This window comes from Cloeon dipterum, chromosome X (assembly GCF_949628265.1).
Source record: "Cloeon dipterum chromosome X, ieCloDipt1.1, whole genome shotgun sequence".
Classification (NCBI taxonomy): Eukaryota; Metazoa; Arthropoda; class Insecta; order Ephemeroptera; family Baetidae; genus Cloeon; species Cloeon dipterum.
The window spans coordinates 24,934,282-24,947,234 of NC_088790.1; the positions used below are offsets into that span (position 1 = coordinate 24,934,282).

At 37.3% G+C, this 12,953-nt stretch overlaps 1 protein-coding gene across 12 annotated transcripts in view; it reads left to right on the forward strand.

Annotated features, from left to right (window-relative positions):
• Window positions 1-1,420, forward strand: part of LOC135946729 (ras-GEF domain-containing family member 1B-like) — a 42,645-nt gene extending 41,225 nt beyond the window's left edge. For all 12 annotated transcript variants that reach the window (XM_065495069.1, XM_065495073.1, XM_065495075.1 and 9 more), the window contains exons 9-10: window positions 82-233; window positions 1,224-1,420. In XM_065495069.1, coding sequence (XP_065351141.1) covers window positions 82-233; window positions 1,224-1,270 — 199 coding nt within the window. In that variant the 3' untranslated portion in view covers window positions 1,271-1,420. The remainder of the gene's footprint in view (window positions 1-81; window positions 234-1,223) is intronic.
• The last annotated feature ends 11,533 nt before the right edge of the window (window positions 1,421-12,953 follow it).

The following is a 12,953-nucleotide window of genomic DNA, read 5'->3' on the forward strand; positions in this document are numbered from 1 at the left end:
TCCGGTGGGCCCTTTTCGCCCTCGAACGGATTCCGATAAACAGCTAACGCAGAACGCATCGATTTTTCCTTGTTTGGACAGATTGCCAAACGGCCAGGTGAACTTTGACACGTTCACCGAGCTGGCCGAGAAGATGAGCGAACTGATGGTGTGGACGCGTGCCAAGTGTCCCTTCGAAAAGGATCAAGGCCTGGCCCTGCTTTTGCAGACCTCGCCCGTGCTCAGTCCCAAAGGTGAGAAGTCACAAATATTTGAATAATATGTACAATGTCAGATGATTTTTTTTACTTTAATGAGATTAAAAAAGTAAAAAGCGGTTCCGATAATTACAAATGACAAAATGTCACAGGTCAAAGGACAAAAATGGCATTGGGTGAAGCAAATTGAACAATATTTACACCAGTCTCCACTAGAATATATTTCCATTTTTCCGGGTTTTACGGAACAATTTTTGAAACCTCAGTGGCTCCTCTCCCCGTGGTGCATTTTTAAGAGTAAAAAAATAGAATTTTAACTCGTAAAAGAGTCTTGTAATTCAAAAAGAGTACGCAGGTGGTAATATTTACTGTACTCCCCTCAAATTTACCATTTGCATAAACATTAAACTTAGTGTTCGAAGCCCCCAACAGATGGCGCCACCATATATTTTCTTAAAAATTTATTTTTTAAGTCACTTCCGCTGCGATTTCAGAGTCAATCCTGCTGCTGTGCATTCTTCATTTAATATACTTTCTTTTGACGTGCTGAAAACCAAAATCAGTCCAGCCATTCGCAGTAGAATCGTCGGAAAAGATTTTTTTATTTCTAAAAATAGTTTTTCACGATTACACGGCGATTGGCTTAACCAATTTAGGTTTTCAGCACGTTAATAGAAAATATTTTAAGTGGAAAATGTACTCTGGCAGGATTGAGTCAGAAATCGCAGCTGAAGTGCCGTAAAATTAAAATTTGAAGTCTCTGTTGTTGCCTTAGAACACTAAGGGTGCTATACAACTGGTCAATTAATGAATATAATTAAATCTTAAAATTCAGAATGAAGCTGACATTCAAGTTTACAAGAAAAAGTATTTAAAAAAAGGAAATAGACCACAAAAAAATTAAAATTTGAACAAATTTTAACCAAATTAGACAACTTTTGACAGTTAAAAACGTGATGATTTGAAGTTAAGAAAATTGTTTCTAGTTGTCAACACATTTTGATGATGATAAAAATCTTTTGGCAGGTCTGGAAGAAGCTTCTTCAGTGCTGGAGCGGGACGGAGGAAAGTGATTGCCCCTCGAATCCAAATTACGTGCCTGAACCCCGACAGTTTGTGTCGCGCGCGCGCCGACGTGTACTATTATACTGTGTATATTCGCGCGGGAACGGAGAACGACGAGTTGTTTTAACCACAAATTAATAAATTTAAGCCGGTATTTACTCGCGACTTTTATTGCTTTGGAAGCGTTCCAGAATAAAGTGCTGGGCCGAGGCCTGGATGCGCGAATTAATTCCGCGCCGCACACGCTCCCCACCGAGATTAGGCAACCTGCAGCGCGTACGTGCCAAGCTATTAACATAATTCGCCAGCCGCACGGATAAATCCGCAGTAGCAGCGGGAGACGAGGATTCGCGAGTTGTTGTTTGCTGCGCAAGGTAATAATATCCTGGCAGCCACCGCGAATAAATTGTCTTGTTTGACTTGCTGCCGTGCCTCTCGGATCTGCTCTCGCGTCTCATTTCACCCGACGTCTATTATTTCAGTTGCATTCTCTTCCTCTGTGCGGAATGCTAATAACTCGGATCTGCCAAGGCAAAACGCACGATTCTCATCTGGAATTATTTTCTCCCTTTGTTCGCATGACTATTATTCAAGATATTTACAGAGCAATTATGAATAATGAGCTTTACAGTGCGTTGCATTCCTTTTTAAAGAGGATTGACGACACAGGAAAATTGCGGAAAATCCAATTCATAAATAAGGGTTTAGATAGAGCCAAAATAACCTTGAGAAAGTGTCTGCAAGTTAAGCATGCGATTTAAAATGGTAAGGACTTGAAATCCGATTTTATTTCACAACAAAGAGTTTCCCCAAAAAGTGACAATCACCGTTGGATCGATCTCGGCGAAAGAAATCGAAAGCTGCTAAGAAAATACATTCAAAGTGATGTAAATTTTGTGTAAAACATTGCATTTGAATTGTATAAACAAGGTTATCTCTTGATTTTAGCTCATGGTTGAACCAATTCCTGTTTGTTAGCGTTGAATTTGTTGCATTTTTTATAGCCTGGCGTGATGTGAACCAAGTAGATAATTTAATAATAACTTTGTACAGGTTTAAAAAAATCAATAAAAAATTTAATATTTGGTTATAAATACAGTTTTTTCTTTAATTTTTATCTTTGCTTTGTGGAAAATTTTGTATTTAACGAGACGAGTCGATCGATTGATCATTTTTATCATTCTAGAAAAATTTAATTGCATCGGTGTTTGTTCTGATCTTTATATTTAAATTTTTAAAAAAACATCACTTTTCAAAAACACGAACTTTTCTCTTCTTCTTCCAGATTCTAAAAAAAATATTTCTGGCAAAGGTTAAAACAGTAAAAATGATTTTTTTTCGGTAGATCGATTTATAATCTCTCAAGCTTAATTGTTTCGTACAATATTGGTCTCAAAAACAGACATTGGAAATTTAAAGAGTTAATTGAAGCATCAATAAATTTTTCCAATTTTCTAAATACCAAAACAAAGTGGCAAAATAGCTTTGTTTTTAATTTCTATAATGGACTTTGATATTAAAATTCCCCTAAAACTACCAAATCGTCCTAGTCCCGGCAAAATTGCGCAACGCTCAACAAATACCCAAATTTTCATTGTCGAATTGAATGTTGACCTTTTCTTGCAACAAGGAAATTCGCGTTTGGTTGTTGAAAGTTGCGCAATTTTGCCGGGACCTGGACGAAATAATGGTTTTTTTAGTTTCGTAAAATTTTTGTAACTGAAAAATAGTGGTGATTTATTTAAAATAATGATGCTTTATATTTAAATACCGCTTTTCATGATTTCTTTAAAAAAAAGAAAACCTTCCTCTACGGTCTACACCCTGCGCTAAAAATGAAAAACCCGCACGCTATTTTCAATTATTTACATTTTTTTCAAAGCTAGCAACTTTCAAATTACTAAATTTCCGCTTGGTTACACGTTGCACCGCATAAAAATGCAAAATGGGCAGCTTTGCATGCAGAAAATACCTTAGATTCGGATCTGGTGGCAGGTAGAATTGCGGACGAAGCCCGAGAGAGAGAGAAGGGTCGTTTGAGAGGGGATGATGCTCGGGGTCGATATATAGACGCGGGGGAAAAATGGCACGCGCGTACACACACTCTCTACACCTTGGGCTAATAACACGCAAATCTGGGTTGGCGAACGGCAAAGGCAGCGGCAAACAGAAGTTAGTTGCGAAGCGCCGTCGGCGTGATTAAACAAACAGCCGCGCGGCTCCGGGGGTGCGTCAGCGCGTCGACGCCCAATCCGCAAGGGATGACTGCCACACACACACTTGTTTAGCCAGCCTCGGCCGATAAATTGTTTGCTCTCTCGATCGGCCAGATAAAACACACACGGGCCAATTTCTCGGGGTAACAGACGCCATTTGGTTTTACAGTAACGATCACGGCAAAAATTGCAGCTGCAAACCTCGGTATCATCTCGAGATTTTTTTATTTTTTTTATTCGCCCTTTTTTCTCTTCAGTGGAATGCTGCGGCGCTCGTGTAAATAAACGACCCACCCGAATTCCGTCTTCTTGTTTCGCCAGCCCGCCCGGCAAGCTCTCACCGACTGAACGAATTTCTCTTACTTTCTTTTTGGTTTGTTTGTTTGTTTGTTTGAGATGCTGAGACGACACCACGCTGACTTTTGGCTTGCAAACCAAAGGGCTCAAGTTCTCCATTTACTTTGATAGTCCAGTTGAACGGTCACAGTCAACAATCATTGTCTATTCGAAACGGCACCCACATGTATTAATTTGTCAAAAAGCTATACACTTTTTGAATTATTTTTTACAACATTTAAATTAAGTATACTATGAAGCATGTTGCTATACTTTGTTAACTTATTCCTATACAATATATTTTACATACCTCCTGTTCTCCTAATTTGATATCTCTGATTCTTAGATAAATATAAGTATGACACCATAGACTTTATTTATAACTTAAAATTGACAAAAATGAATGTAAAAAGTTTTTTTTAAAACAATGATTTTAAATTAGGTTAATTTTTATTTCGTTTTAAATATTTTTTTAAAAAAATCTAAAATTATTAGTAAAATATTAAAATTAAAAAATATCTTTAAATTCACTAGTTGCATAAACCCTAAGTGTTCAAAGCCGCCAACAGATGGCGCCACCGTAGACTTTTGCTTTTAAGGCAATTCCGCTGCGATTTCAGACTCAATCTAGCTACTGTGCATTCTTCAATTAATTTGCTACTTTTTGACGTGCTGAAAACCAAAATCGGTTCAGCCAATCGCCGTAGAATCGTGAAGAACTATTTTTTTTAAATAAAAAAATCTTTTCCAACGTTTCTACGGCGAATGGCTGAACCGATTTTGGTTTTCAGCACGTCAAAAATTAGCAAATTAATTGAAGAATGCACAGTAGCTAGATTGAGTCTGAAATCACAGCGGAAGTGCCTTAAAACCGCTTAAAACAAAATTTTTAAGAAAGTCTGTGGTTGCGCCATCTGTTGGCGGCTTCAATAACTAAGAGTTTATGCAACTGGTCAATTGTTGTTTGTAATTTAGTAATTAAAAGTTAATTTTACACAAACTTTGTTAATCTCTGTTTATAGAAAGTTAAAGTTTGACGCAATATCTTACATTTAAGAAATACAATAGCCACCCAGCTTTTTATTTTAATTTAAAAAATTCGAGGGTTAAAAATCCGTATTTGCAAAAAGTTTGCATGATTTTTTTTAAATGGAATTCAATTGAAATATGTGTTTTGAAATTTTCCAGTAGAAAAAACCACAGGCAATAAAAATCATCAAAATGAAAAAATTCAATTAATTCACCAGCATCCAAAGGGTTCCTTATTTTATAGCAGATAAATTTTTACGAACATTGTGAAGATGAAACGATAAAAAGACAAAAAAGCATCTCTCGTTTGATAAAGCGCCCTCCATTACTTTCGAATTTTCCTCCGGATTGAAAACTAGTTCTGTATTCACGCCGCAACTTTCAACTCTCAGTTTGCATTAGTCACGCGGACCGTAACAGCAGTTGTTTTCAATGTGTGGAGTGCGAAATATGCAGTGTTCGTTCCGGCAGTATTATTCGCGCGTCGTCCATTGTGACAAACGAGAGTGCGGTGCCAAAACCCTTTTTCCGCCGCGCCTGAAAACAAGGAGGTGCGAAGTACAGGCAGCGGCCAAGCAAATCAGGCAATTTCCATGCATAGCGTCGCAAACAACTTTGGCAATTAATAGTCCGGCGCCTCAGACGACACGCCCAAAATCCGCAGAATTCGAGGAAAACACTTGGCGCAGGATTTGTTACTCTTAAAATCCGATTTAACAAAGTGAAGACACCAAATTTGGCTGAATAAGAGTCTTTTATGGTTGAAAATTACCACCCCTATAATAGTAATTCTGGTTTTTATTCACTGTGGGCAATTTTTATCATTTTTTTCATGAACCTAAACAAGGGGGTAGTTATTTTAACATAATTAATTGAACAATTCCTGAATTTCAATCCCTTGACCACCCTCTAAATCAAGCATTTAGGTTCCCTTGAGCTCTTTTTCGAGCTAACTTATCTTTAAAAGTTAAATTAATGTGAAAATGGTTCGCATTTAAATTTTAAATCCTTTTTAAAATGCAAGAATTTATTTTGATTTTTATCTTGAAAACGTATTAGCAACAATTTTCCAAACAAATGCTGGAAAAACTCAAAATCAAATATCCAAAAATTCTTAGTCATTGATTTAGGGGGTGGTTGTGGGGTTGAGGCATCTATAAGGGTATATAAAAATGTAAAAAAATTATCAGCTACAAATTTTTTAAATTTTTTCACGACTGATTAGCAAGTATGAATTAATATATTAATTTTCTTTTAGAAAAATTATGAATTTTGACTCAACTATTCTACCAATTTGCACACAAGTTTAAAAAAAATACGAATCTGGAATTCATACACGCATATTTTTTATATAAGGCAATATAAAATCACGTCAAATATTTCTCTCTCTTTTATGCTTTAACTCAAGAGCTCAAACCAAAAGGTATTTTTAGCCCTGTTCATAGAGTGCTTTCCTTTCCAGAGTGTGTCAGAATGAAAGATGATTTCGCCGGAAAGGGATTATCTTCCCCTTCGATAATGCTATTTCGGTGGAAATGAGTGAGCAAGTCTGACGGTGTACATTAACACAGCATGACGCGTGCGCCTCCAATCCGAAAGAGCCGAACCTTGCAAGGCAGGCCTGCCGTTCCTGGAAAGAAAATAATTACATCACAACGGCGCTCCCTGGGCGGCAAAAAGGCCCGAAACGCTCTGCTTTTAATCAGTTCTAAAGCGTGCAAACGCTTTTTGTCCTCTGAGACGAATAAATTATTAAAAAATGTCCTGATGAGTTTGGGCAAACCTAAAAATCCCGGCTTATAAAGGTTGGCCTTATAACCCTTTGTGTAGAAGCACTGGTAAACGTTTTTATTGCACAATTTTATTAAAATTTCGTTCCGTGAGATTCGTTTTTAGTTGTAAAATCATTTAAATATTTTATCAAGCACAATTTTAGTAATTTTTTGGTTTAAGTAAGCCACTATAACGTTTAAAGTGTGAATTTAGACTCATATTTAGAAGATTGTATGCAAAATTGTCTTCAAATTTGAGTTCTGTGGTATTAAATACATGGTAATCAACGCCTAGAATGGCCAAAATTTAGTGAATTTTAATTTCTGACATAAACGCACCCCCTGGGGGTAGGGATTTTTTCGACCATCTTGAAATCTAAAAATTAGTCAAGGTGGGTGATCACATTAACATCAAATTTAGTCGATTGACAGCGCGATATCGTCTAATTTGCAAATTATGTGCTCGATTTTTGGGTTGCATTAATATTCGGGTGCAATTTGCTCGATAATAAAAAAGGAAACACGGTTTCACTATCTTTTGACACGTTTAATAATGCTCATTTTTACTGTCTTAATTTAAAAAACATTTTTGTTCACTTCGATAAGCCTGGATTTTGTTTGGCGAGCGATATCGTGTTAAATGGATCATTTTTCGTTAAATGTCGAAATTTGACAGCCGCTTCAATCAGTTGGCATCCGATTTCGGGACGGCTGGCTGCTCTGCTCTCTCGTCACCCCACGATGAAATATATGAGGTTGCAAATCATCGTTTGCCTGCTCATGTAGATCATTACTCGGTGAATGGACAGGCAGGACGGACGGAGCCGAGAGGAGAAAAAGGCGGGATGTAAATCCGTGTGCATTAAAGGGCAGGGTTAAATTACCGGCGCGGCTTAGACATAATTACGGCCGCTTGTTAAGCGTAATCTCGTTCGTGCGCGCAGCAATTTATGGCGTTTCTCTGATAAAACCAACAGTTTGCAAGATTTACAGCTGGTGTCGCAAACTCTGCGCCACACACTCTGCATCGACCGGTGGCGCGCGATGGAGATGAAAATTTAATGCCGCTTTTCGCTGATGTGAGCAGAGCACACACCAAATTCAGAGCGAATTTTATCAACACACTCGCACCTGTTGACGACGCTGCATTTTTTATACACCTGCTTTGTAAAAGTTTGCATCTGGGAAAGTGCCAGCGAGTGAAAAATGGAAAGGCATAGAGGGAAGAGGAAATTTTTATAAGATTACTCGTAAATTTAGTCAATAAAAATATCAAAGAGGCATTTTTGGAAATAAGAATTATACTAATTTTGCAGGACACCCAAAGCTTCTTTTTCATTGCTAATACAAAGGTGTATTATGGGAAATAATTCAGGTAAAAATTTAAAGGCGATGCAAAGTCAAGTTTTTCGTCGTTCAAACACATTCAGAGTAAAATTTTCCGCAGCTGGACAATGAACAATGAGATTTTCTGACAAAACAAGAATGAAATTTTATAGTCCACATAATATCGTGAATATCTTTCATATTGTGGTAGCCTGAGGGAAAGCAGCGCTCTTCCGTTCAATTTTTAATTCCGAGAATGTAATCAGAGCTGCGGAAGAGTCGATTGCACCATGTGCCTGCTAGGATGTCACTCGTGTGTGCTGGCTGTGAAATTTTTCGGTGCAAAAAGCAACTGACGAAAGTGGAATGATCCACACCACTGACACCAGCCATCCGCTGGGAGCAGCGAGCAAAGTAATCGATTTTTAAAAGCTATTGTTATTCCGCAAAACGATGTGTGCGGGCGAAGCAATCTGTTGCCCCTTGTTGCGGCCTGCACTGATCCGGGTTCATAGAATATACTATAATATGAAGAAAAATTGATTCTTCAAAACCCTTGGACAACCTATTAACTTAAAGACCGTCTTTGACGAAGTTTCCGAGCACACCAATCGATTCTTGAGGGTTGAATTGGGTAAGGTGGATATTTTTTCCGACCAAAAAGTGCAGTGCAACGTGCGTAGCACAAGAAGAAGTTTTTCCCGCCAAAACAATACGAACCTACAGGCGAGAAATAATGCGCATGCGTCAGAGCTGGCTGGATCTGACAAAGAAGTCATTCGTACAACTCAAACCAGCTCTGATGCATGCGCATTACTTCTCACGTAAAGGTTCATATTGTTTTGGCGGTAAAAAGGTTCTACCTGTGCTATGCACGTCGCGCTACATATTTTGGTCGGAAAAAATACCCACTTTACCTAATTGACCCTCAAGAATCGATTGTTGTGCTCAGAAACTTCATCAAAGACGGTCTTTAAGGATGCAGTTGAAGCCGAAATTGAGAAATGTGGCTGCAAACGTTTGCATACTTTTTAAATAATATTGATGATTGTCTCTCTACTCGAAATCTTAATTTTTTTCACAACAAATATAAGGTATTCCCCCAGAGTAAAAAGCACCGTTGGATAGATCTCGACGAGAAGGAATCACAAACTGTCTAGAAAATATGGTCAAGCGCTGTAAATTTAGGAGAAAATTGGCAAAAATATGTAATTTTATTCTAGCAAAGTCCTCTTTTAACTAATGGTCATAAAACGAGCAATTTGACCAGAATGATTCTGCAAAATCCTGAAAATCCTTGATGCCGCAATGCATAAACTCATCCCTAAGGATTCAATTGAAGCCAAAATTGACCTTTAAGAGCACTGTAAATTTTTTAGAAAAAAGGCTGCAAAAGTTAGGATGCTTTTGAAATAGTGAGGGCTGTCTCCTTATTTGAAATCCTATTTTATTTCACAACAAAATGTTTCCCTAAAAGGTTTAATACGCTGTTATGGACAGATCTTTTCTAGAGGAATCGAAATCTGCCAAGAAAATGTGGTCAAGCGCTGTAAATTTTGGAGAAAAATTTAATTTTTGCTTTTCCAGTGTCTTTTTTATAATTAAAGTGGAATGATACAGTGCAACAATGGAAAATTATTTAAATTGTTGGATGCCATAAACAATTGATCGATAAACAATTTGTTCAACAATTTGCAATAATTAAAAAAGGACCTTCCTACAGTAAAAATTCAAATTTTGCCAATTTTCTCCAAAATTTATGTGCTTGAATATATTTTCTTGTCATATTTCGATTCCTCTCATCGAGATCTGTGCAACGGTGTATGCCACTTATTGGGGAAACTCTTGGTTTTGAAATTAAATCGGATTTCAAGTAAGGAGACAGCCATTACCATTTGAAAAGCACGGTAACCTTCCAGCCAATTTTCTCAAAAAAATTACAGTGCTTCTTAGGTCAATATAGGCTTTAACTGAATCCTTAGGGACGAATTTATGCATTGGCAACAAGCATTATCCAGGCTTTTGCAGTATCATTCCTCTTTAAAATGATATAACAATTCATCGATCAACTGCTTATTGCATCCAACAATTCAAATAATTTTCAATGGTCACCCTGTATCAATTTATTTGAGAAAATTCTGTCCAATCCTGAAAGATTTCGAGTTGGAAAGCATGCATGCGGTCGTTTCACCCGTTTCACCTATTTTTTTTCTGGAGCACGCCGAGTTTCCTTCGTATGCAAGAGCGGTGGGTGGATGATCTCACTCAAAGCCCCTGCGGCATGTGAAGGTAGGCAAGCGGCGCGTCCTTCATGCAGAACAAATGGCCTGTATCCAGCATTAGGAACAGCAGCCTCAATGATGCACGACGGTTATTACAGCAATGAAAAATGCCGCCGTGGCCGAGCAAAAGGTGGCGGAAAAAGATGTAAAATGACTTGGCAGTCGTCGACGAAGCATTATTCACAACGCGCTTTCTGCATTTATCTCGTTCCCTGGCCGCATTAAAAAACGAACTCTTCGCTCCGCGCATATGAAACGGGGTTTTCTTTAGCACAAAGGGAAAATCAAATTATGCAATTTCTTTTTGTAGGGAATGGCGAAAGAGCGCCAGCAGAGAAGGAAATGCTTGTCAAATGGATTTCCTCGAGCGAAATAATGGGAGGAATGCATTACGAATGAACTTTTTCTATAACGTAATTCACTCTACTAAATAATGCTGAGAAAGCATTCTAAGAGAAACGCATTTAAATGCTGGAGTCCCTTGCAAAGAAATTTTCCGATTTGTCAGCTTATTTTGCAATTTATTTAGCTGAACAAGAGGTAGTTAATTTTGAAAATAAAGAGGATTGGTACAGGAAAAACTATTAAAATCCAGGTTACAAATGCATTGAGTAAAGATGTGTGAGATTTCAGCAAACTTAACATATTTTTCAAATGGCGAGGATTGTCTCCCTACTTGAAATATTATTTTATTTCAACGAAAAAGGTTTCTGTGAGGAAAGTTTTGGCGAGAATTATTCGTGAGCGCCCGGATAGACAAGAGGAATCTAAATCTTCCTAGAAAATATGGTCAAGCGCTGTAAATTTTGGAGAAAATTGGCAAAATTTTAATTTTAGGAAAGCCTTTCTTTTGACTATTGCAAATTGCAGACAATTTTTAAAATCTAAAAATTTGATCAACTGATTTTTAGAACCATTTTTAATTTTTACCAATCCAATTTAATGGCCCTCTAATGTGAACTTTAGTCAAGCGTCAGCACTTACTGTTAGACTGGCATTTTGAACAGGTTTCGCCAATTTTGCAATGCGCAAAAATTCACCACTGGTTTATTGCGCAAAAAACGGCTGGAAAAATCCTGCAGTATTGGGTTTTTCCGCATTTTTTCGGATTTATCCCAAAAATAGTCAATTTTCGTTCCAAATCGGTCTGAAATTTCATAAAATTACGTTGAGAGTTAAAATTTTCTGTCTCTTGAAGGAACCCGTGGCTTTAATACTGATTTTGGGGATTTTGAAAAATCCTATTTTTGGTCATCCGCATCATGAGAATTTTTTGTTTTCCATAAGAATGCATGTGTTTTGGAAAAATGCGCAAAATTGCAGAAAACCCCGCAAAAACACAGTTTTTTGCAATGCAGTGGGTTTTTCCGGAAAATGTGGGTTTTTGCGAACCCTGATTTCGAACCGTAATTCTGACAAGATAGTATTTTACAAAATAATCAATTCCGACAGTTAGGTTTGATTATAAAATTGCGGAAATGTTCACCATTCGCATTCGATTAATACATATTTATAATTTTCATATCAAACATATTAATGTTGGATTTGATGATATGTGTTCGAAATTCCTTTAAAATCGTTTTCCTCTCTAGAATGGGAAGCGAAAATACATTTTCCGCCCTCATTATGGAGGTGTCAGTTTGTATCACAAAAATTCATAGTGCTCTACGAGTACCAGCGAAAGATTTCAAGTTTTAATTATTCACTCGTCTAGCTGGCATGCAGAAGATGAAAAATTGCAATCTGCATATCAAAGCAATACTATATCTATTCCACGAGCTCAAAGGCGCCCCGAGCAAACATGCGCTCACTAGCTCGCTCGCTCGCTCGCTCGGCGTGGATGGAAATGTTTGCTCCTATTCAACGCCACCCAGCGTGCATACAAAAATGCATGTTGCTGCTGACATACATACAAAACAGACTGCTTTGAAGTGATGAGTCTCTCGATGTGAATGACGCCGTTTTATATGAGAATCACCCCTTCGTTGTTGCAGGCATGCATTTTGCCAGCTGATCATCATTAGCATCGGCATCGCATGGACGCAGATGAAAACAAGATATTATGCATCCCATTTTATTTTTGTGTTCAATTATCTGCAGTCTCGTAAATTTACTATTACTCACGCTTTTGATGCGATAATTGTAAAAATTGTAGCAAAATGATTTTTGCTCTTTTCGTAAAATTAATTATTTCATTATTCGTTTTATTTTCCCTTGATTTTGTAAAGAAATAAAGACGAATGATTCGCCTGACGCGCAGATCATGGCGTAGATTAGGATATATTATTTAAGGGTACGCACGGCACATTGCGGTAAACGAAATATTTGCGTTCTAATTTTGTCCATATTGAATCTGAAAAACTCACTCGCGACACTCGTAAAGAAAGCAATGCTCCCAAATTTCAACGCCATCTTGGATCTGACTGGCGGGAACGGCTGTAAAAACATTTTTTTCCTTTTTCAAAAATTTAATATTTTTTATGTTGAGAATATTTCCGTACAAAAATTCGTTGTACTTTAAATTAATTTCGATTGTTGCCAATTTTTTATGGAAATTAATTCTGACACTCTAATTATTAAAAATGCTTAAAAGTGGAATGATACTGGGCAACAATTGAAAATTATTTGAATTGTTGGATGTCATGAACAATTGATCGATGATCAATTTGCAATAGTAAAAAACGGACCTTCCTACAGTAAAAATTCAAACTTTGCCGATTTTCTCCAAAA